A 24,172-nucleotide genomic window follows, 5' to 3' on the forward strand; every position below is an offset into this window, starting at 1 on the left:
TTTTAAAGACATATGAAATGTAGGATATATGTCAGAATTGGGATGGAAAGGCAGGTAGCCTTTAGGGAGCATGCACAGTGTGGCACATTCGGAGTCTGGAATCCTGTCCCGAGAGAGGCAGCGTGGTAAGTGCCCACCCAGGCCCTGCAGGTCAGAGGAGTGTGGACGCTGGTGACAAGCCGACTCTCCTTGGCGGAGCACAGCGTGCACAGGGCCCGTGCTCCTGGTCTTCGGTCTGAGCAGGGAGCGGTGTCTATCCGGGTCCCTCTTCGGGGTTTAGGATGTGCCGAGGGAGAACGAGGTCAGGAGGCCGTTCAGAAGTCCCGAGCCTCGCACAGAGCTTGTGGACAGAAAGAAAAACGAGGAGACTAGTGTGGAGTAGCGAGGTTGCTAGAAGGCTGTTTCCAGGTTGGGAGACTGCCCAGAAGCGGGTGCTCTTGGTTTCCTCCCTTTGTCCCCCACCCCCACTTGCCCCTTTGGTCCTCTCAGCTTCTCTACCGGGAGGGCGGGATGCAGCCACAGGAGAGCTCTCTGGTGCCCCGACCTTGGGAGATGGGGGTGGAATTCCCAGGTCCCCTGAGCAGCCCTGGAAGGGCCTGGGGACCAGGCCGCTTCTGTGCGGTCACACCTGCCTGGCCCCCTGGAGCCCACCCCCTTGCGCCTACTGCTCCCGGGCAGTGCTCATTCTCTCCAGGTCTGGAGGCCACAAGTCGGGTAGTAGTGGGCAGGCCGGGCCGTGCTTCCTGCGAAGGCCTCTCTCCTTGGCTTGTGGACCACCGTCTTCGTCCGTAGCGTTCTCCAATCACTGTCTCTCTGTCCAGATTGCCCTTTTCTATAAGGACAGCAGTCATAGGGACACCTGGGTGGCTTAGTCATGAAGCGTCTGCCTTCAGCTCAGGTCATGATGCCAGGGTCCTGGGATGGAGCCCCACATTGGGGCTCCGTGCTGTGCGTGCTTTTTTCTCTCTCTGTCAAATAAATAAATAAAATCTTTTAAAAGGGGGGACAGCAGTCATAGGGGAATAGGGACCCACCAGACTCTGACGTGACCTCATCTCTGCAAACGCCCTATTTCCAAATAAGGTCACCTTCTAAAGGACTGGGGGGTTAAGACTTCAAAATACGAATGGTTGGGGGGGGGCGCACAACTGTGTCTGGAACAGCTTTCAGCACATTTTCAGAGAAAGATGTGATCCAAGGGGTCCCAGGGGTGTCCGAGTTCTGCCAGCACGGTCTTGGGGAGGAGAGACACGGACCGGCAGTGGCCAGGCCCGGGCTGCTGTGTGATGGCTGGCACGTCCCGCCAGGCTTCTGACTTGAAGAAAGCTGGTTTCATTTGTTCCTGCGTCTCACAGAAGTCACTGCTCCCTCTCTCCCCCGGTAACGGCTCCTTTTCCTGCTCCCCTGCTTTGTGCCAGGCTCAGTGTTAGACCCTCCACAGTCACGGCGCTGGTTTTCGTAGCAACTTCGGGGGCAAGGTGAGATGATTTCTGGTTTGCAGGCTAAACCCCGAGACCCAGTGAGGTTAAAGTGGCTGTAGATGGACACACAGATAGCAGGTGCGAGAGGCTGACTTTGAACCCGGTTCTCTCCACTCCAGAGCACCCCCCGCCTCTCGACTGGGGGTCCTTGCAAGACGATTGTGCCTGTGATTTATCTCCTTAGCTGACTGTCCCAGCCAGGGACCATCTCTTAGCAGTGGGCCTCCCTCCACAGAGGGAGAACTGCTGCTGTGGTCTCGAGGACAATGTGGTCTCAGGCCCCCGTTACAGTGGGAGGGGCCGAGCGGGGGAGGGGGCTGCAGCCTAGAGTTCCCCCCCCCCACCTCCTCGGACTCCCCAGTCCCCCACCCCGAGGCCAGTACAGAGCCCACGCACGGAGCTTGCTGGAGGCCACCCCGCCTCTGGCAGCCCTGGGTGTGGCCCTGGCCACCTGCCCGGGCTTCGGCTCTGGGTCCCGCCCCCCTTCCCACCACCTTGCTCCCGCCTTGCTCCCCGCCTCCCGCCCCTCCTCGGCTGCAGGAAGATGCTTTGCTGCCACCTTGTGGGCATGGAGAGCCCAGCGGCCTTTGCAGGGCCAGTGTGGCTCTGGGACCCCTGGGGGCGGTGGGAAGGAGCCCAGGTCTCTCCCTCCATACCACCACGTGCGCCCTCGGGCCTCCCTCCCTGCTGCGGGGAAGGATGTGCACGGGCTTTGGGCGGTGCATGTGGCCTCAGCCAGGCATGCCTCAGCACTTATCAGCGGGTCACTCCCGGCAAATATTTGAGCGGAGACTAGGTCCCAGGTCGTGTGGGGTGCGGGGGCTGGGGGCCACCCTTCGCTCACAAACGGTGCTTGGTTTCCGTGCCCCCCACGCCACACCTTCACAGACGTCTTTCCCTTCCCGCCTCCCTGGTAGTCGGGGTCAGTCGTGTCCCCCTGCTGCCCCCAGGCAGCCCGCCCCCGCGGTGGGTCCAATCCCCCCGGCCCTGGACACCTCCAGAGTCGGCTCTTGCTCTTTGTGATTTCCCAGCTCCCTTTCTGGGCTCTCTGCTCCCAGGGGAGTCCGTCCCCGTCCTCCCGCAGAGAGCACACTGTGGGGCATCACGGGACACGGTATCCTTAATTCCCCCCCCAGATGGCCGTGGAGCCTCTCGGCCCTCCCCAGCAGAGCTGGCCTGGTGTGTCTGAGGACCTTAGCAGGCCGAGCACTCCCGCAAGGGTTAGCCTCGTGGAACTTCTGTACTGTTTACAGCATCCCAGTTTGAAGCTTTTTAGGATGGCCCTAACTTTTTTCGGGCCCTGTTGAGTGGAGCTCTCTGGAGCAGAATCTTGTCAGGCAGAACACAAGAGACTTCGTGCAGAGAGGCCAACAAGGGAGAGAGATTTGTGCCTGCGCTGTTCTCCCTAAGGTCCTCCACTGGCCCCATGCCCCGGGGATATTTGTGTCAGCAGGTGTCCTTCTCTGGCTAGCTTCTGTGGGTCAGGAAAGGCTTCTGGGAAGGAGAGAGGCAGCCAGGGGAGGAAGCGGAAGCTGTTGCCGGTTTGGGGACTGACCCAGACTGAGCACTTGGCCTGGACCAGATTCCGCAGGTGCCGTGGGAGCCACGGGGAAATGGTGTGGCCTCGGAGAATGTAAAATGTTCTTCTGTCTCGGGGACGAGGCACCGGCGCCTGCCTTCCCACAGTAGATACGAGTGTATCTGGGGGCCTCTGCCCCTTGTAGGCCATCGGGGTCTTCTCCTGCTGAGACAGCCAGCGGAGCGCTGAAGCAGCCCGTCCCCAGCTGGGCACCTTGTCCCTGTCCCTCCTCAGTCCCCGGACGGAGCTGCTGTCCTGTGCTTGCCGTTTCGTTGGTTTGGGGGTGGGGAGGGTTCGTAATGAGCAGCCCTGTTCTTCTGGGGGGGGGGGTAATTCCCTGTGTGTCTGCGAGAGAGAGTGCAGACAGACAGATAGGCAGATAGGGAAATGGAGTGTGGGAGACTTAGACGTGAGGAACTGAGCCAGGACTCCAGGGCTGTGTTCTTGTCCCCACCCCTGAAGGATCCTGGGAAAGGCTCGTCCATGGAACCGTCTATTAGGTGGGGGATACGCATCCTGGGGAGGGAGAAGCCATCCTCATCACTGTTAATAAGTAGTCCCAGGAAAATACGAAACCACCCCCAGGGGCTCTCCAGGCCTGGGAGATCCAGCCCGGGACTTGAAAGTTTCCAGCTCTGGGCTCTTCGTAGCACCGAGGATGGAGAGGCCCTGCCTTCCTCAGGCATTCCCCCACCCCAGCCCCCTCAGGAATGTGCCACTTCTATCTTGTAGTTTGCTTCTACCCAGAAGGGTGGAATTCTGAGGCAGAGATGGACACTGGGAATTGGGCTGGCGGGGGCGGGGTGGGGGGGGTGGAGGAAGTTGGTGAGTAGTGTTTCTTTAAAGCCCACGTAGGCCCTCCCATCCTTGCCACGACCTGAACTGGTTTCTCAATCCGTCTCTCAGTGTGCCCGTGGTCTTCCGGATCATGGTAGACTAGCTCATCTGCAGGGCCTCGGAGAGGACTGATGTTTAAAATGCAGTGGAAAGCACAGCGGGGCAGCTCCCAGCTTCTTGCCCCCTGCCTGGGGTGAGCCCTGCACCTCATGAGCCTCTGGTGCAGCCCACACTCGGTGAAGAGGCATCTGTGCTCGGAGAGGGTGACCGGGCTCCGGCCAGCACGGAGGGCAAGCACTTCACCTTGGCCAGCCGACCTCTGGACGGCCTCTGAACAGGAGGGGAGACCCAGGGAGCAGGGGACTGGAGACTCCGGGACACAAAAGTGAGTCACTCGTCCAGAACTGTGTGGTCCAGCACTGAAGGTTACCTTTTGACTTTCCACTGCCCTTAGGCAGGACACTTCACTGAATCCAGATAATTTTATCATCTCCGGGGGAGAAGATGGCCTCGGCCGTTAGCAGAAGAGCTGCCTGCAGCGTCCCGCAACTCTCTTCTGGAGCTTCCGAATCTCAGAGCGTCTCAGCCAGAAACTAAGGCCTCCCATTTTACAGACAAGGAGACTGAGGGTCAGAGAGGGCATATGACTTGCTCCCTGACTCCTAACTTAAGTTTACCATAATGCCGGCCCTGGGGTGTTAACACCTGTTTGGTCCTTTAGAGCAAGAGCAAGTGGCCCACTTCTCTCCAAAACAGGGCCCGGTGTGTGGTGTTCAGGACTGTTATTTATTTGGTCGGCGGCTAATGACAGCTCCTCACCTACTTGCCCCAATCCGAGGAGGAGCCCTGGGCTGGAATTTCCTGTTTTCTGAGGGCTCCGGGGGCTGCCCCAGCAGGCTGACTCCCCTGCCGCCCGCTGCCGTTCCGGGGTGTTCCAGGCCAGGCTTGCCGCCTCTCCTTGCTGGGCCGCTCCCGGCCTCTCCAGGTCTGGGCTTGCCGGCTGCGAGGTAGCGTTGAGGGACTCCGTGGGCCCGACACCAGGTGCCCAGAGGCCGGAGGTCCGTGCGCGCCGGCCGCGGCCCCGGCCCGGGCCCCGCCCCGCGCCCCTCGCCATGGGCCTGGCCCTCGCCCCCGGGCCCTGAGCATGGAGCGGGGCTGGCCGCCGGGGGACAGCTGCAGCCGGGAGCGGCCCGCCGTCTGCCGCCGCGCCCTCAGCGTCTGCGACTCGCTGGACCTGCACGGCGCCCCGGCCGGCCGCGCCGCCGCCGCCCTGCAGGCCGCCCTGAGCGCCGCGCGAGAACAGCCGGCGCGGCCGCGGAGCGTCTGCTCGGGTGGCCCGGGGCCCCCGCCCTCCGGCGCCCGCAGCCTGCTGCTCGGCCTCCTGCGCCCGCGTCTGGGCCGCCGCGGCGCCGCCGACGGCCCCCCGCCGGCTCCCGGGCCCGCGCCCTCGGGGCTCCCCGGCTCGGCCGCGCCCAGCCCTGCGCCCAGCCCCGCGCCGGCCCGGCGCAGTCGCTCGCGGGGGGCCCAGGCGCCGCGGCCCAGGCCCACCAGCATGACGTTCCTGGAGGTGAACCGCCTGGAGCTGGCGGCGGCCGAGGGCGCGGGCGCGGGGCTGGGCCGCGCGGGGAGCGCGGGCTTCTTGCGGGGCGCCTCGCTGTGGAGCAGCCAGCGCTGGCAGGTGCTGCGCGGCGGCGGCGGCGGGGGCACCGCGGGTCCCCGGCGCGGCCTCTCCGCGCTGAGGAAGAGCTTCAGCTTCCGTCTGCGCCGCGGCCAGGAGATCCGGCGCGCAGAGTCCGGGCTCCTGCCCCGGGCGCGCACCCGCAGCGACGGCGACGCCGGCTCCCTGGGCGCCTTCCCCAGCCGCCGCGACCTGCTGCTGGGCGCCGAGGCCCCGCGCGCCGCCGCGCCCGAGCCCGGCCGGCCTCGCACCGCCGCGGGCCTCTGGAGACTCCTCACCAGCCGCTTCCGCCGGAGGGAGCCCGCGCCCGCCGAGCCGCTGTGGAGCCGCCGAGCGGCCCCGGCCCCCGGGCTCCTGGGCGCGCAGAGCGGTAAGGCGCGGAGCCGGGCCGGGGAGTCCTCTCTGTTGGACGCCCTTGTTGAGCACGGGTGTGAGAACGTAGCGAGCCCGCCTGGGAGAGGTGGGTGTGCCGTCTGGGCGCGGACCAAGGGACACCGGCAACCCCGCGCGCTCTGGGTGGCTCATGGGTCCCAGAAGGTGGCTGTGGCCGGGGAGGACTTGCAGGTGCGTCCAGTCTGGGTCCCCTGCCACCGGGTGCTACCGCTGGCCCTTGGCATGGTGGGAACGTGAGACCAGCACGGAAGGGCCCCTTTCTCCCTGCTGGCACGTGTGGCAGCGAGGCTGGGGAGGGGCGGAGAGCGCCCGTGTTTCTGGCTTCCAGGTGGGCTTGAGTCCTCACCTCTAGCTGCCTCTGCCCGAAAACAGAGGGACTGCCTGTGGACCCGATCGATGGCGGTGGCTACTCTTTGAGACAGCCTGGGGAGGGGAAGCAGGCAGAGAGGCTGGCCCGGTCAGGGCCTCCTGGAGCTGGCTGGTGGATGTCCATTACAATGCAAAGAGGAAAGAGAAGGGGTCTGGCCGCGGGGCTGCAGGGAGCTCTGGGGAGCTGGAGGCTTCCCTTCCCTGGGACACTGCCAGAGGCAGGGTAGAGAAGAGAAGGGCCTGGACCTGAGTGCGGGCAAGCCCAGGAGGCGGCTCTCTGGGAAAGAAAGAGTGGTGGCCTCCCACCAAGGAGGAGCCTGGGGAGGAGGGCCAGTCTGGGGAGGCTAGATAGCTCCCCGTTCAACCTGCCCCTCACAGAACAAGGCCAGGTGAGGGCTCCTCCCTCTTCACCCCGCCTAGGAATGTGGTGGGTGGCCCCACCCTGTGAGGGTGAGCTGTTCCTACTCGCTGCTGCTGCTGCTGCTGTGGGAGGCTGGCCCCCCTGCCCAGCTGCCAGGTGCCCAGCCCAGCTTGGGTCTGAGCTGAGATCTACTGGCCAGGCCTCTTGCCTGGGCCTGGGGTCTGGGGCTCTGGTTGGGCCAGGCCCAGGTGTGGCTCAGACACCAGGTGGCTCAGCTCACCTTGCTGGAACAGAAGGGAGAGGAGAGACACAGGTCCCGGCTGGGAGAGCTGGGCCCACGCCTCTCAGAGGCCTCTCCCTGGGGAGCATCATTGCTCCCATCGTCTCTGGAAGGATTTTCCCACTGCTCTTTAGAGAACCGGGTGAAGGCTGGGGTCCCATTGGGACCGTGCTGTTTTCTGGCCTTGGCCCAGGGAGGGGCAGTGTAGGAGACAGCTGGCGGTGGGTGGCCCAGGTGTGCGTGCCTCCCCAGTCCTGATGGGTGGCCTTCTCTCCCGCAGACTCCTTTGTGAACAGCCAGGAGTGGACCCTGAGCCGCTCGGTTCCGGAGCTTAAAGTGGTGAGTGAGATCTGGGGGAGCCCCAGGCCGCCCTGGGGCTGGGTGGGCACAGGTCAGTTCGATGGGCCCGGGCATTGCTTCCCCTGCTTCCAGGCCCCTCCTTCTCTGGTCTTGGCCTTTCTCTGTGGCCTCTCACTTCTGTTCAGCTTTCTCTTCCGGTCCTTCCTTCCGGCCCCTCTTCCTAGGGACATCCGTCCGTCTTTCCTGCCCCGTCTCTTCTCTCTTGCCCCTGACCACTGCTCTCACCCCTTCCTCTCCCACAGGGCATTGTGGGGAACCTGTCTAGCGGGAAGTCGGCCCTGGTGCACCGCTATCTGACAGGCACCTATGTCCAGGAGGAGTCCCCGGAAGGTGAGCGTCACAGGCTTGCCTGGGCTCTGAGGCTGGCCGCTCTGCCCCCTCTGGCTCCTGGCTGTTGTCTGTGCCCGGGGACTGGAGCCCCTCAGCCGTCCGGGCCCTCCTGTCTCCTCTGTTGGTAGCTGTGGGCTCCCCCGGCTTGGGGCCTGATCATGCACTCTGTCCTAGGGGGTCGGTTTAAGAAGGAGATTGTGGTGGATGGCCAGAGTTACCTGCTGCTGATCCGAGATGAAGGAGGCCCCCCTGAGCTCCAGGTGATGCTCCTGCCCTGGCCCTGGGCCACTGGTTGGGCCTGGGCAAAGCTGTGTGTGTGCAGAAGGGCGCAGCGCCTGCCTGAGAAGGGTTGTGGGTAGTAATTCTGCTCGGTCCCCCTAGTTTGCTGCCTGGGTGGACGCGGTGGTGTTCGTGTTCAGCCTGGAGGATGAAATCAGCTTCCAGACGGTGTACAACTACTTCCTGCGGCTCTGCAGCTTCCGTAACGCCAGCGAGGTGCCCATGGTGTTGGTGGGCACGCAGGGTGAGCAGGCCCGCTGGGCCGTTCCGGCGGGGGGTGGGGGGACGGAGGTGCGTGGGGCCGCGGGGCCAGGGGACAAAGCCCCCTGGTATTATCTCTTGGTTTTGAGCCCCTCCTGTGTTGCCCCAGAGTGGGCACCACCTCCTTGCTCCCTGTGTGCTGGATCGTTCCCAGCCGGGGCCTCCCACCTGTGTGACGATCACGTCCCCGTCTTGGGGGATGCGTAAACAGAGCAGCTAGCTCGTTTCCACTCCAAGTCGGTGGCCGAGCTGGAACGAGGCCTGGACGCCCGATGCTCGCGCTCTGCGTGGTCCGCTGGCACCCTCGGAGCCCACGCTGCCCACCTGTCCCCGTCCGTGGCACCGCTTCTCAGCAGGCTGAGTAAAGTCCCCCCTCCCGCCTCCCGCAGACGCCATCAGTGCCGCAAACCCGCGGGTCATCGACGACAGCAGGGCCCGCAAGCTCTCCACGGACTTGAAGCGCTGCACCTACTATGAGACGTGCGCGACCTATGGGCTCAACGTGGAGCGTGTCTTCCAGGATGGTAACGCGGGCGAGGGGCGGGAGGCGCCCCCCCTTCCAGGATGGTAACACGGGCGCGGGGCGGGGGGGGCGCCCCCAGAGCCCAGAGCAGGGGCCCAGGAGGCTCTGTGGCCGGTGGGGCTGTGCGCCCTGGGGGGCAGCTCTAAGCTGGGCTTCTCCCTTTTCCCCAGAGGGGTAACTGACTCTGCTGTCCCCTGCAGTGGCCCAGAAGGTAGTGGCCTTGCGGAAGAAGCAGCAGCTGGCCATCGGGCCCTGCAAGTCACTGCCCAACTCCCCCAGCCACTCGGCAGTGTCCGCCGCCTCCATCCCGGCTGTGCACATCAACCAGGTGCGGCCAGCCTCCCAGCCTCCCTGCCTCCAGCCGCGCGTCCTCCTTCCGCCCTCGTCATCCTGTCTGTCTGCCTGCGTGTCCCACACCCCCCCCCGCCCCGCCCCTTGTCCCCTGTGTGGTCTCCCACCTTGTGATTAGCGTGAAAGCACTGGCTTGAGCTCCCCGTTGCCTGCACGACTGGCCTGGCCTCCCCTGTGCCCCAGAGTGATGGCCTTCCCGCTCGTCCCCGTCCCTGCTGCCGCCCGTCTGGCCCCGCAGGCTGGCTCGGGAGCCGCTCCCCGTGGAACCATACTTGGGGGGCACTGAGGGGCTCTCCCAGGCCTGCTCCCTCCTCACCAGTGGGCTCTGCAGTTACAAGGGCAGCACGGGCCCCCCTAGGGGCCAGCGGCCTTTGTGCCGTGTGGGGTGTTAGCCGTGTTTTGAGCCACGTCCCGCTGGCGTTCCTCCTGGGTCACCGCGGGGGATGCCGGCCCCCTTCCTGCTTGGTTAATTTTGGGCCCTCGGCATTTGGGCCAGTGCTTCCTTCTGGGACTTCTGCAGTCCGTCCCCTGCTCCGCAGAAGGCCCCCCCCGCGTGGGCACAGGTGCGCTGGCTTGAGCGGTCCAGCCGACCGTCTCCGCGCTCTTTCTGTCGAGAGCTGGAGTCTCGAGGGCCCTCGGCCCCCCGGCTTTCTGGTGGCTGCTGGTTGCCTTTCCAGAGGCCTTTCCTTCGTGCTTCGGGAGACGGCAGGGGTTTCCCTGGGAGTCGCCCCCACCTCCAGGGAAGGGGGAGCGCCGGGTGTTTCTGCGCTTCAGCCTGCAGAGGTCGGGTGTGATGGCCTGCGGGCCCTGCCGGGTGGCTCTGAGGCCAAGGGGCAGCCGTTGGGGGCATTTTGTACGTTTTGTGTAGAGGAGGACTCAAGGAGGCTGTCAGGGTGGGACGCGTTCTCTGCTTAGTGAACCTCTTGGGGGCAGTGAGGGAGCAGGCCTCGCCGGCCGGCATGTTTCCTGGCTCCCGGGGAGCGGCCGCGGCGGTGCCCTTTCTGTCCCCATCCTGTGCTCCCTTCTGTCTCTCTTGCGTTGCCCGCTCTGTCCCGTATCTGCTGCTTCCTCTGCGAGCAGTCTTGGCTCCTGGCCACACTCGGCCTCGGCCTCGGCTCTCACGTAACCCTGCCCCCGGCGCGCACGCTGTCCGGGAGGGGACCTCGGCCTCCCCGGACACCCTGCGCCCAACCCTGGCCTCCCACATCTTCACCACGTGTCACAGACTTGGGGGCTCATCCAAGGGGACCTGCTCCCTCATGCCCGACCACCCCCCGCCCCAACCATGAGGCGGGGCTCCTCTGCCCCTGGCACTTACTTACCCTGACCTGATTCGGCTCACGGGCAGGCACGGAAGCACGCCTGCGGGGACCCTAGCCAGGCAGCCCCGGACAGTGGGGGCTGGCTCGTGCCCGCCCCGGGGCCACGCCGCCTTCCTCCTCTCCTGCCCCGCGAGCCCCAGGCCAGGCCCCCACACCACAGGGGCCCCCGGCTCCCGCCTGCCGCCCGCCCCCGCGCCCGCTCCCCGGCAGCCCTCAGCAGCCCTCTCTGTCCTTAGGCCACGAATGGCGGCAGCAGCGCCTTCAGCGACTACTCCTCCTCAGTCCCTTCCACCCCCAGCGTCAGCCAGCGGGAGCTGCGCATCGAGACCGTGGCGGCCTCCTCCACCCCCACACCCGTCCGCAAGCAGTCCAAGCGGCGCTCCAACATCTTCACGGTATGTGCCCTGCGCGCCGCCCTCCCACCGGCCCGGCCGCCGGCACTGGCGAGGCAGGGCCCGGCCCCCAGCCCCCCCCCCCCCCCACCGGGAGGGCGCAGGCCAGAGCCACGGATGCAGGGCCACGGCAGCCCGAGTCAGCAAGACGCCATCCACACAGACACACGCCGCTTCTCTAGGCTCCTTCCCCATGCCCTACTGCACATCCAGACTCTTCTAGACGGTTCCTCTGAGCCTTCGGGGGGCCGCCCGCGGCCAACACACGCAGGCCCTCCTGTCTCTGCCGCACACTCGCCCCCCCCAACCCCCCGCCCTCCGCTCTCTCCAGCCCGGAGGGCTTGTTGGCCCCAGCTGGAGGCATCTTCGGACACGTCTGCTCAAATGCCCTCGGCACCCTCGATTCCTCAGTTGGGGATCAGGCCCCCACGGCTCTTTGCCCGAGGCTACACGGAGGGTTAGCTGGCAGAGCTAGAACCGGGGCTTAGACCTCCTTGTCCTCATCCCGCTCGTTCTCCCTGACCTTAGCTTCCCGCCTGCTGTTACAGCGGCTCCGCTGAGGGCCTAGATGTCTTCCCCGGGGTCTTGGCTCCTGCGGCCTAGCCCGCACCCCACTGCCCGGCCTCGGGCCCGCGTACGGGCTCGTCCTCTCCCCTCTTAGACCTCCCACGGGGGACCCACATCCCTCGCGCAGCTAGGGGCCCAGCCCCTCGGCCCCTGGGCGCCCCCAGTCTGCTGGCTGTCCAGGCCCGGCATCTGAGACCCAGTGCCTGCCCCACACTCTCAGCTTCCAGCTGGGACTTGGCCGGGCCCTTCTGGGAGTCCTGGGTCAGGCGCAGGCGGGGCAGCTGCCCGGGCGGCTTCGCAGGAGATCCCTCGGTGCTTCCGCGTCAGTCCGCGCGCCTCTTTCCGAGCAGCAGGGCTTGGCTCTCAGCCTGGTCCTGGGTCCGGCTGGCCGGGCAGGCCCTGCCAGGCGCTGAGGAGCCCCGCCCAGACAGAGCCAGTGCCCCCAGGCCTCGTCCATTCATTCTCGCCTCCGCCTGCCCAGCACACCGCTGCCCGGTCTGCCCACCCCTGTCCCTGCTGTGCCTGCCTCGTGCCCCCTCCTCCTCGTCCCTGCCGACCACCCCTTTCTGCTGACAGCCGCTGCCGCGCATTGCACTTTCCCGGCCCCAGCCTGCCTCGACTCGAAGCATCTCGTTTCTGTTCATGCCCATTGAGCCACGCACCGCCCTGGGCTGCCTGCTTGTGCCCGCCGTCGCAGAGCCCGCCCCCCAGGTGCCTGTGTTTGCAGTGACCACTGTCTGCGCCCCTGCTCCCTGTACCCCATCCAGAACCTCCCAATTCCTCTGCTGCCAGGCCTGCTGTCCTCCCTGCCACCCTCTGTCCGGCGTCCATGCCTGGCTCACAGCCTCCTCGCTGCGGCCCTCCGTGCTCCCCGCCCCGCGCTCCCCGCTGCCTGCTCGGCTGCCTCCGCCTGCCGTCCAGCCTCCCCCGGGCCCTTTCCCTCTCTCCATCCTCACTGTGGCGACCTTATTTTTTCCTTTTCATTGTTTCCATGGTGACCTCCCTTGCGCCATTGTCCACGAGGAGGCCTCAAGACCCGTCCGTCTCTAGGAGTGCGTCTCAGGACCTCCCCCTCATCGTCGCTGTCAGGGTCACCTCCTTGCCCTTGTCATTGTCCCCAGCAGAGCCACGCCTGCTCCGTGGCCGGTGTCCCTGTGACCCACCCCCTGGATGTGGCCATCGATGTCCCCAGTCTCCCCCATGACCTCATGTACTCATTTTGTTGCCACTCTTGCCCTGCTTCCCATCCCGGGGGGCTGCCCCTCTGGGCTCCCAGGGAACCCTCTGGTGGTTGGTTGGGGGCCTCTTGGCTCACCAGCCTGGCCGTGGCAGGCTGCACCCTACTCCCCCCACCCAGCTCTTTGGTCCGGGGACCTGGTGGCAGCGGTCCCATCCACCTTCCTCCTCCCTGGCCCGAAGGGGCAGAGGCTGTGGCGTCCAGGAGAAGCCTGGGGCAGGTGCCGATGGTGGGGCTGTGGGCAGAGGCCTCTGGCCCGGTTCTTCCTGTTCCCGTGGTTGTGCGTCCCCCACCTGCAGGGGGCAGTCCTGTGCCCCCAGCCGGTGCCCTGGGCTCCTGGTGGCCTGGGAGAACAGGAAGGGACGGGGCCCCAGCCGCCCAGTGGCGAACGTTCCCCGATGAGCCGGACTGCCCAGCGGCCCCTGCCGCCACCGCCTCCTCCTCGTCCTCCTCCTCCTCCTCCTCCTCTTCATCCCGCTGCCGCCTCTCCCCAGGCACCTGGGTCTCTGCCCTCACCAGTGCTGACCGACTCGTGCGGGGCTTGAGTATAACTTGCCAAAATCTTTATTCTTTCGATATTTGCAGATATGTGCCACTGTTTCCAACTTTTCATCAACAAAAAGGCCTTTCCAACTCCTTCCAAATTAGAAGACCAGGTGGTGACACACAGCACCTCTGGACATTCTCCCCTGTGCGGGGCCGGAGGCGGGCCGGGCCCTGGGACTGCTCTCAGATGAGAAGCGGCCGCCGTGCTCCCCACTCCAGAGACCCACAGGAACCTTTGTAACTAACCCCCACCCCCAGGGAAGGCTAGGAACGCTGGAGCCCGCGGCTGGGGGCTGCCGGGGGACCAGGCCCAGCTGGACGCGCTGCGCCAGGCTCGCTGCATGGAGAAGAAGGGAGCTCGGCCCCACGCCCGGCGCCAGGCCAGCGCAACAAGGCCCAGAGGGGCGGGGGCGTCCAAGCGCCCGGCCCGGCCCAGCCGCTCCTGGGGGGAGCTTTCCTGCCCCTCCCCCCTCTGCTCCTTCCTGCATGGACTTCTGCGTTCCTGCTCCGCTCCTCCGGACGCCACAGCCACCGCCGCGCGCTTGCCTTTCCCCCTCTTGGCCTCCCCGTTTCCTAGGATCCGCGTTGGGGCGGGCTCTGCCCCAGGAGCCTGGCAGGGGCTCAGGGCCTCTTCTGGCCTCTCTCCTCTCTCTCTCCATCCACTGTGCCCCTCGGGCCTCGCCGACCGCGCTCGGTGCAACGTGCCGTGTGGTGTCTGTGCCGCAGACGGGCCACCGCCCGCTCACTTCTGGACTTTGCTCTCCCTGGTTATCGTGCCCCATGCTCCCTGCCATCCCTCAGCCCCACCGTCCACCTCTCCTCGCCCCCTCCCTTCTCTTAAGCCCCAGCCCCCTGGGCTGCGTGCGGGCTCCTCGCGCCCTCGGTATTCCGTGTCCTTGCTCTCCTGTAAGGGGCGGGCCTGGCTCAGTGACCTGTGCTGCTCTGTATGGTGCCGTGTGTAAGAATAAACCCATTGGACTACTCGTGGTCTCCGTTCCTTCCCGGTCCCGCCGCCCTGGCCCTGCCCCTGCTAGGGCCTGCCCAGGAGGAGGGAGGCGGGGAGGGCAGGGGAGTCCAGGCGGGCTGCTGTCCCCCGTGGACCCTGGGCCCTCGTAACACGCCTCTTCTTTTCTCTTGCAGTCTCGGAAGGGGGCCGACCTGGACCGGGAGAAGAAGGCCGCCGACTGCAAGGTGGACAGCATCGGGAGCGGCCGGGCCATCCCCATCAAACAGGTCGGCATTCCTTTCCCTGGTGGCCAGGGAGTGGTGGACATGAGGGACGAGGCTCAGGGAACATGGGACGATGGTCCTTTCCTTCTGGGGCCCCTGGGGCGTGTGGCCTGAGTGTGTGGGAGGAGCTGCCGCCTGGGCTGGAGCCCTCCCTTGGCGGCTCTGGCGGCTGTGGCAGCTCCTCCGCACGGCCACACGGGGGCAGCAGAGAGCCGCCTGCCGTCCTCCTTGGCTCTCCCGCCTGGGCGTTAGGGGTTGGGTGGCCCCGCGGACCTGTCCCACCCCGCGCACTCCGAGGAAAAGGAACTTGAGAGCACCCTGAGGGGCAAGCACTGAGGGGCACGCCCACGGCTGCTCCCCACCCGGGGCTCATCGGTGCCGTTTTCTCCGTGGGAGCCTCTGTTCCCCGGGAAAGCTGAGGTGCGCCGCCCCCTCCCGGGTGCCTCGTTTCCGAGTCTCTGCCTGGCAGGGCTGGGTCTCCGGGAGCTTGGAGCTTCCCAGACCCCCTGAGTGGGTCCGGGGGCTGGAAAAAGACCTTGACCACAGCAGGGCGTCCTGGTGCGGCGATGGTGGTGTGTGGGGCAGGGCTGTGGGGCTGCTGAGCGGACGGTCAAGGTTTGGCCCTCCAGCCCCGGCCTTCTGGGGGCCGTGGGCCATCTGACGGAATTCCTCCGTTCAGGTGGGGTTCTGACCCCGTGGTGAAGGTCCGTTCAGAACGGAGAACCCGGAGAGGGTGTCCAGTCCCCGAGGGCGGGTGGGGAACTACCTGTTGCTCCAGACCTGTGTCCCTGCTTCCGTCCTCCCCTGGGACGTCCTCATACAGGGCCCGGCAGGCGCAGCTCTGGCAGGATCACCTCCGGGGACGCCAGGCAGCGCCCAGCCTCCTTGCCGGTCTCTGTGTGTCTGGGTGCAGAATCGGACCCCACAGACCCGGGGATGGTGTGACTGCCTGTCTCGGGGGCGGGGCAGACCCAGCGCCTCACGCAGGCCCGACACTCTCTGCTTTGGGCGCGGGTGCTCTCCGAACCCGATGTACGCGGGAGCGTGTAATGCATAAACTAACGCTTTCTCCAGGGTGCTTAGTCTGAGATAAGGGTAGTCTCGGATGTCCCCTTCCTGTTTGGGGTACAGGCTAATTTGTCGGTTCCCTGAGTCCCCCACATGGAGGGCAGGGAGAGCTGTGGGATGGGGTGGAGCCCTGTGAACTTGCACCTGGGCTCTGGTTCCCCCACCCTGGCCGGCTGGGTTACCTGGCTGGTTCAGGCCACTAAAGGTCAGGGACCCCCCAGTAGGGGCGGACCCTGCCGCGGAAGGAACCTGAGGTGCTCCCGAGCCACAGCGGGGGTCCCGGCGTGGGGGTGGGGACCGTCCACGCTCTGATTTTCGCAGCCCCTTGGCCCTTCCTGGTGCTTCCCCCAACCTCCAGCTGCCCAGGGCCCGCGTGGCCCCCTTCCCGCCCTCGCGTCCCGGTCTCCCCATCCCGTTCCTTCCCCTCCCCCCCCCACTCCTGCTGGGAGTGGAGATTGCATTTCAGTTGCCATTTGCATTCCCAATCAATCCGGACTCCGCAATTAAGCCGGCTGGCGGAGCTGGGAGGGAGGCGGCGGCGGAACGGGTCCTCTGGGGCTGTCGCCTCCGCGCCGCTCCCATTCTGCCCCAGATTGCTTCCCGCTCCGCCTTGCGCAGCCGGCCGGCCGGGGAGGGGAGCGGGAACCCCCGTAGCTCGTTTCCCTCCTTGCAAGGCCGGGTGTGCGGGAACGGGAAGCAGGCCTCTGGCAGCCTGGCCTTTTCTGCTTGTTCCACGTCCCGGTGCGGGTGGGCAGGTGCGCGGGCGGGCAGGTGCGAGGCAGGTGAGAGGCGGGCCGGGGAGGGGGGCCCGCAAGTGGGAGGCAGGTCCAGTCCCTGGCCAGCTGCGTTCACTTTCCTCCTTCCAGTCCTCCCACACCCCTGCCGACAGCGCGCTCGAAAGCGCGCTCGAAGAGCTCATTAGCGCCCGGCCCTGGCAAAGGAGGGGCCGGAGTGCTGGAGTGCTGGGTAGGAGAGGGTTCCCTCCCAGCAAGAACCCCCGCACCCCCCCCACCCCCCCACCCCGCCCCGGCATCCTGATCCCGATTCTGTGTGTGAAAGGGTGAGGAAGCCTTGCACGCGAGTCCGTTCTCCCTACCCGCCGGGGACATTGAGGCCGAGGCGGTTAACGTGACTTGTCTGGTGTTGAGGGCTGGGTGGGGGCAGACTCGGGAGCGGAGCCTGGCTTCCCTCTCCCATGACCCGGAGCTGGGATCGGACCCAGGAGGGAAGGGCTTCAACATGAGGCAGAGGAAGGGTCTAGCGAGGGAGGGCAGGGCTCCAGTGGGAAGGATTTGGGAACAGAGGCTCGAGCAGAATCCCCCGCTGAAGGCCGGGGGGTGTGGAAGGGACGGAGAAGACGAGCAGGTGAGCCGGCTGTGGGGGAGGCCCCAGGCCGAGGCTGGGGGCTGCCTTCTCCAGAATGTGGCCATCGGTCCCGAGGGGTGTGGTCTGCAGTCGGGGCAGAAGGAGCAGCTGTACTCGTGTCTCATTTCTGGCCGGGGAGGGGGTGGCTGCCATGCCCAGAAGCAGGTCACTGAGGTTCCTTTGCAGACCACAGGGCAGGGGTCCGACTGCTTTCAGGAATGTTCTACCCATCCGGGTCTAGTGAAGGTCCCATCGATACCACTTGTGTTCAGTTGCTCCGTTTGAGGACGGGGCCTCTCACGCCGAGGGGGACCAAGATGGAGAGTGTGTCCTCAAGTGACCCAGAACTCCCAACTCGATATCCTGTGGCCGCACCTCCCACGACGGCATCTGTCTTTTGAGGGTGGCGGGAAGAGGGAGATGGGGAAAGGAAGGAGCGGTAGCGAGGCTCTGAAACATCGGCTGAGGCGGGAGACTCTCGGCCCCGTCTTGGTTCCCACGGGGCAGATCGGGCAGGAGGGCCCGGTGGCCCCTTGGCGCACCTGCTGCGTTCAGGAGTGAGCCTTCTCTTCGGAAGTGTGAGAGATTTGGGGTTTATCCCGCACCCTGGGGCCCAGGACCCTAGCTGATGCTGTTTCCTCACGCTCGAGTCCCTTGATCTGTTTTCTTCCTCGTCTTAGAGCAGGGCTTCCATCTCTCAAGGAGGAGCTGGTACAAAGCCTTCGAGCTCCCCCTTTTTGGTGCCCACTGGGGTGGACCCCGGGTGCCTAGCCTCTGCTGGCCCTGATGCCTCCCCGCTTGAGCCCCTCCTGTGGGGCTCCCCCCTCGGGGGCGTTTTGTCTGGCCGCTGCCCGCCGGCTCCCCCAGCGCACCTCCAGAGATGTTTCTCGGGCGTCTGCTGTGTCCGGGGCCTGGTCACGGTGCTGGGGGTGTGTCTGTGAACAGGACACACAGACAGCCTCGCTCCCATGGAGCCCATGTTCGTCCCATCGCTCCTGTCCCCGCAACACTGAGTCTCATGGGCTCGCCCAGAGAATCCGGTTCCTGGGCTCAGTGGCTGGGGCTCACACTGCAGAGTCTGGGGCATTCTAGGGATTTCTGCCCTGTTCACCCATCCCTGGAGACATACGGCAGGAGTGGCACTGCCCTCTGACACCCTGTCTCCTGGTGCTGGCCTGGCCCCAGGACTCCGGGGGGATGGGGTCGGTGGGGGGAGGTCCACGGGCCGGGGAGGGCTCCCCCCACCCCCGGCTGCTTCCTGGAGGATGGTCGGGGATAGCCACCAGCTCCCATCCTCATAGTCTCTCCCCTCTGACGAGGACAGGAGGTGGAGGATGGTGTTACCTTGTGTCACTGTGCACTTCCTGGGGCATGTCGCATGTGGGGCTGGCACCGTCCCTGACCCAGCCTCTGTCCTCAGGGCGTGCTCCTGAAGCGGAGCGGCAAATCCCTGAACAAGGAGTGGAAGAAGAAGTACGTGACGCTCTGCGACAACGGGCTGCTCACCTACCACCCCAGCCTGCACGTGAGTCTGCGGGGGGGGGCCCCTGCGGGGAGCTGGGCGGCCCAGGGGAGGGGGTGGAGTCTAGGACTGAAGCGGGAAGCAGGCCTCAGTGAGTCCGGGGGACTTGCCCTTCAGAAGGGACTGCACCGGGGTGGTTCGGGGGCCGCACAGACCCCGAGACGCCGGCCTGGGCTGAGCACTGAGCCGCGAAGCCGGCGTGGTGGCGGCGCCCTTTGGAGAGAGCGCAGCCCTCAGGGACGGCCGCCTCGGCCTGGCCGCTCTGTGCGGCCCACGTGCTCCTTGTTCAGAGAGCTGGGCTGGGCCCGTTTCCATGGAATGGCTGAAGTTGGGGTGCCGGTGGTTGTCAGCCAGTTGTCTTAGGGGAGCCACATCAGTGGGGGGGATCCCTGGGTTCCTGGGCCCCGGGGTGACCGTTAAGCCGGGACTGCCGGGAAGGGCACGGGTCGTCTGGGGAAGGGGAGCCCCGGACTGGTGGTGGCGGTGGGTGGAGGGGTCTGGAGGGTGTCGGCCTCTGTCCTGGCAGGGCGGCGGGGCGTGGCGATGGCAGAGTGGCCCCATGGAGGCTCCCCTACCCTTCCCGCCCCCCCCTCCCCTCACTGCGTGGCTCCCGCACACAGCTGTCACCGGAATCCATCTCTGTCACCGCCCCACTGTGGGGCTAATGAGTTCTCCTCCGAAGCCCCTCCGGCACAGCACGTGGGCTGGCCCCACCCCCGGCCCGGAAGCCCAGGGCCTGCCTCCGAGGGCCCCTGGCCCGCCTCTGAATCTGCGCGAGGTGTCAGGCCCGACCCAGGGGGCGCTGGGGTCCCTGGTGCCAGCCCTAACCGGGGCCGAGAAGATGCGCTGCGGCCTGGCCCGGGGGGAGCTGGCGCGCAGTCTGCTTCCGGTCAGGACGGAGCCCAGCCTTGCCCTCCTGGGCTTCTCCCTGTCTGACTCCTTGAGCACTGGCCCTTCCCCCCCCTTAACTCAGGGGCCGAAGGCTCCTGGCCCCGCTCCCCCGGCGGCCGCCTTGTGCACAGACCTGGTCCTATGGCTGAGTCCGTGAGAGGCAGCGAGGCACAGGTGTCTTAGGAAGTCCCAGGGCCTCCAGCAGGCTCGGGCTTCTGTACCGGAGTGATGGCAGGGCCACCGCGCCCCAGCCAAGAGCGGCCACTGTGCCCATTTGTAGGCCAGTCTCGTGCCTCCTAACTCCTAGCGGGTCGTCCTTGTCCGTCCCCCGTGTCCCCAGGCAAGATGCATTCGTTCTCCTCAGGCAGTGTCTAGCCAGCAGAGCTGCGAGCGAGCCTATTGGAAGCAGTGCAGCTTGCCCCCACCATGCTGGGCTGGCCTCGGCTCTCCCCCTTTGCTGCCTCCGTCCCCGTTCTTTCTGCTCTGTGCTGCTCGAGTTGTGCCATGTCCCTTCTGCTTGTCCCCATGTCTCAGGTAATGGAGGAAGCCCAGCGTGGAGCAGAGGGACAGGAAGGAGGTCTTGGGACGTGGAGGAAAGCGTCGGGTGCTTGTGTTTGGCTTGGGTTTGGGAAGGGAAGGGAACGCTTTTACGCCCAGCATTCGAGAGAGCAGAATCGCAGTGAGGCCGTCTGGATCACCCTGCCTGTGGCTGAGCTGGTACCTGGGCCCGTGACTTTGACTCGAAGCGTGATGCAGGTTTTTCTGCGCTGCGCCCAGAGCACCTCTCTTCGGGGCTAGCTGAGAAGGTGACTGGAGGGTTCACATCCAGGCAACTGTTGCCTGGACTGTTGGCGAGGAGGACGGAGGGAACTGACGGGCCCTGCCTGGGCCGCTCGGAGGAGCTCGGATGCCCTTCGGGCGTGTTGGACTGGGTGCAGCTGGGTGTGTTCAGGGGCCCGGCCCAGAACCCAGGTGCCATGGGCTTCCAGGCCTGTCCTTGCTTTCCTGCAGGGTGAGTCTTAAGAGGCAGGTGGCTCTGCTGCCCACCCCCTGACCCAGCTGGGCCCCCTCTTGTTGTCTGGGCCACAGGGCCTCAGAAAGAGGTTGAGGGAAAGGCTGGTCTGTGGGCACAGGCGCTCGGTCCACTCTTCACTGGCTGCCCACCGGCTCTGGGGTCAAAATGTAGGTCCTCCTGCACACGGGAGGCCAGGAGGCGCTGGCTCACGCGGAGAGCGGCAGCCCTGCCCCGTGGATGCTTCTCTTCCCGTCCAAAAGACACAGGTCGGGTGGGAAAGGTGTGGGGACGGCGAAAGTAGGAGCGAACGCCACACGGGGGTTGTCCCGTGCCGCTGCGTGAACAGGGTTGAGTCCGTGCTAGTGAAGCCTCCCGCGCCGTCTGCCCCTCTCGCTTCCTGACCTCCTCCCTTGGCGGTTGCCCTTCCCCAAACGGTGCGGGCTTCTTGGTCCATGGCTGCCAGCGGGCACCCCCCGGCCGGCTTCCGGGGAGGTTCCCTCCACGGGGGAGCTGTGCAGAGGAGGGGCCGTGTGGGCCCCCCAGAGGCGCACACGCCCCTCGCGGCCTTGTCTGCTGCCATCATGGCCCGGGGGTGACTCACCTGCTGCCGGAGGAAGGGCTGCCAGGCCGGCCTCGAGCCTCACGCCCCAGCCTCGCCTGGCCCAAGAGAGCCCGCCACAGCCTCCCCCATTTGCAGCCCGCGGAGCCATTCACACAATCACCTTCTGTTAATTCTATCTGCAACATCAATTAAATTGTTTGTAGAAACTAATTGAATGTGGCTTAATCACACATCTTAATAGCTTTCCACGCTCTGAACTCGTTGTTAATTCCAGTAATAAAACGAGATGAGAACGCTGGCTGGGTAATTAGCGAGGAGGCTGGGGAAGAAATTGCTGTTTGATGGTGGGTAATAAAGGCAGCCGTGGTGACCGCTCTCCTGAGCCGCCGCCGCCGCCGCCGCCGCCGCGCTCCCTGTTCTGCTGACGGAGGGAAACGCTGTCACGCTGCCCCTGCCGTCCCCGTCCCTGCTCCTGCTCCGCGCGCTCCTCGCCACGCTGTCCTCGGGTCGGGTGCTGGCTCCCAGCCTGGTGCTGGAGCCGGGCATGGGGCCCAGGGGCCACAGCCTGCAGCACGAGTGCCGTCTGTCCGGTCCCTCGCGGCGGCAGCTGACTGATGTTCGTGGTGCGGGGTCGGTGTCTGCTGTGTCCCGGCGCAGGCATCCCTAGGCCGTCATGGGGCCTGGAAACTGTTGCCGCGGCCGTGACCTCCTTGTGAACTGGAGCGGCCCGAGCCCCTCCCCCAGGAGAGGGACTGCAGCTGTGCCTTCGGCCTAGCCAGCTGTTGACAGTTGTCTGGAACAGCCGATCCAAGATGTGACCGTGTGCAGGGACCCGGGACGGCTGCGTGCCAAAGCCGGGTCAGTGGGACGTGGGGCCTGAGACTGCGAGGCGGCCCCATGCTGGACGCCAGGCCGAGAGCGGGACCACAGGGGGCCTGCGGTGACTGGGTGTAGAGGGGACACGGGGCGGGGGCAGGAAAGGACCTCCGGGGTTTCTTTCCTTCCCAGGCACCAGGGTGCAGAGGCTTCGCACTGGGGCCAGAACCCTGACAGCAGGGAACAGAGTCTGGGGGGAGCTCATCACGGGGGTCCGTCCACGGGTGGAGGCTGCTCCCCCCGACTTCTTGGCTGTCGTTCTGTGTTTCCGAGACAGGAAGCCCACTGGGCCCAAGGCTGGGCCTGGCACCTTTCGTGCACAGACGCAGCCCAGAGCTGCGTGGAAGGGAGCTCCTCCGGGCGCAGGCCGCTGGGGGCCGCTCTCCTCTGGGCCCGACTAGGCCCCTCCGTCCTGAAGGACATCTCCAGGCCTGGCCAGTCCTCGCTGCAGCTGGATGGGGCCCAAGAGACCACTGCACTCACGTCCCCACGGCCCTCCCACGGGTCCCCTCCCCCAAGGACCCGCCTCGGAAGTGAGCCTGGCACGGGGTGCTGCTTCCTCGTTCTTGCTTTTCTTCCTGACCGGACACTTGCACCTTCTCATGGCTCCTTGGGGCCAGGTGACCCCTTTCTACTTGATGTTCTCTTGGTCAGTGCCAGAGCGAGGGTCGGCCGTAAGCCCCGGTCGGCCCCGCCCTTGCCTTGCTTCCCAAATGGCAGCGCTCCCCGCCCGCGCTTTCAAGTCGAGGACGCGGTCCCTTTCCCTGAAGCCGAAGGGCGAGAAGGTGGGAGAGCTGCTGGGTGACAGGAAGTCTGACGTGTGCGCTGGACGGACACCAGGACCGTGTCTGCGGGGAGCTTTCGGGGGGCGGGTCCTGAGGGGGGAGAGCAGATCGGAGTCTGAACCAGGGAACTCCAGAGATCAGTGGACGCCTCCCACCCAGATTCTGCTCTCCAGAAGGGATTTTGGCCACATTTGACCAGGGACGTGAGCTGGGAAGGTACTAGAAAGTACTAGAAGGTACTAGAGGGTCTCGCAGGTACTAGAAGCAGGGAAATGGGAGTCCACCGTTGGGCAAGGAGACCGCAGAAGCAGTGGGGAGAGCTCGGGCCTTGGTCAGGCTCGGGGTTAAAGCAGGAAGCTGACGGGCCGGGCTCTGCTCGGTGGCCCCCACATGGCCTCTCCCCCATGGGCCTCCCAGGCCAGTATCCAGATGGCGGGAATGGTGGGGGGCCCAAGGCACCAAGTGGCTCCCACTCTCTGGGGCCCTCCGGGGGCTGACTTGAAGTCAGGCTGAGTGCCTGGGCCCAGGACATCTGCCTTCAGTGCACAGCCCTGGGAATCTACAGAGCCTGGGCTCGAGTCTGCTTCTACCACCTTCTGATGGTGTCACCTTGGGCAGGTTAGCCTTTACCAGCCTCGGTTCCTTCAACTATAAAGTGGCCCTGGTCACCTCTGCCGGGAGGGTCACGTGAGTGGCGGCCTGCCCCCGTGGGCATGAATGCCCGGCCCCGTGAATGGGCAGGGGCTGGGGAGGGGCACGATGATACCGGCTGCCGTTACTGTGCTCATCAGGTGCCCACTGGTGTTTGTGGAACCGGGGACCTGTCTCTGTGCTCCGAAGGCTTCTTTTTAATTGTTCAAGAGATGCTTATTGTCAGGAGTGAGGGCTCTTCTAGGCTTTGCGGGTGCCCTGCGCCCCAGTGGTGGTGAGAGCTTCTGAAACCAGGGCTGAGGTACCCGGTGACGAGCCACCTGCAACCTGGGGCCGCCCGGCCGTTTGTTCGGGCACTGCTGTTCCTGAACCCACCTTGTGGTCCTGTACTTGGCTTCGTTCGTGTTGCCCCCTGAGCTGCCTTTCCTAAAGGAGCCCTGCCCTCAGCTCTGGGGTCCAGGCCCTTCTCTCTGCCCTGCTCCTGCCCCCTGCTGCCTGCGTCCCCCCAGAGCTGCCCTGGGTCCCCAGTACACTGGGTGTCACCCGGACCTGGACATACTCCGTGGGCTTCACCGTCCTGCTTTCTAAACCTCGGGCCTACCCTCCCCTTCCCTTCCCTGCAGCACCGGGGAACGGGGGGGATGTGCGAGCTGGCGGGTGAGCGCCGGAGACGAGGAGCGGCCCTAACGCGTGTTCATCTATCTGCGTGGCCCTTAGGATTACATGCAGAACATCCACGGCAAGGAGATCGACCTGCTGCGGACCACAGTGAAAGTGCCAGGAAAGCGCCTGCCCCGCGCCACCCCTGCCACGGCCCCAGGCACCAGCCCGCGGGCCAACGGCCTGGCCTCGGAGCGCAGCACCTCACAGCTGGGCGGGGGCACAGGTGAGGGGCTGCTGCGGGCAGGGGTGGGGGGCCGGGAGAGCGCGGCCGCTTTGCTCTGCGAGATCGGAGGGGGCGGCTCTGGAGGCCCAAGGAGGTGGGCACTTGGGGCTCCCCTGTGTCCCAGCCTGGGTGCTCGGGGCTCCCAGCATGCTTGTCCCCCGGAGTCCTGCTCAGC

General features: G+C 65.9%; 1 protein-coding gene across 5 annotated transcripts in view; it reads left to right on the plus strand.

Moving 5' to 3' along the window:
* Positions 1-24,172, plus strand: part of AGAP3 (ArfGAP with GTPase domain, ankyrin repeat and PH domain 3) — a gene marked incomplete at its 5' end in the record, with an annotated part of 52,565 nt that overhangs the window by 18,774 nt on the left and 9,619 nt on the right. For 2 of the 5 annotated variants that reach the window (XM_080818922.1, XM_080818923.1), the window contains 10 exons: positions 7,259-7,317; positions 7,581-7,668; positions 7,843-7,928; positions 8,050-8,191; positions 8,598-8,732; positions 8,932-9,059; positions 10,641-10,799; positions 14,287-14,379; positions 18,230-18,334; positions 23,829-23,997. In XM_080818922.1, coding sequence (XP_080675048.1) covers positions 7,259-7,317; positions 7,581-7,668; positions 7,843-7,928; positions 8,050-8,191; positions 8,598-8,732; positions 8,932-9,059; positions 10,641-10,799; positions 14,287-14,379; positions 18,230-18,334; positions 23,829-23,997 — 1,164 coding nt within the window. Of the gene's footprint in view, positions 1-5,041; positions 5,946-7,258; positions 7,318-7,580; positions 7,669-7,842; positions 7,929-8,049; positions 8,192-8,597; positions 8,733-8,931; positions 9,060-10,640; positions 10,800-13,185; positions 14,130-14,286; positions 14,380-18,229; positions 18,335-23,828; positions 23,998-24,172 lie in introns of those variants that run through there. The other 3 variants (XM_080818926.1, XM_080818924.1, XM_080818925.1) reach the window with 3 other exon arrangements.

Source organism: Martes martes (genome assembly GCF_963455335.1).
Source record: "Martes martes genome assembly, chromosome: 11".
Classification (NCBI taxonomy): domain Eukaryota; kingdom Metazoa; phylum Chordata; class Mammalia; order Carnivora; family Mustelidae; genus Martes; species Martes martes.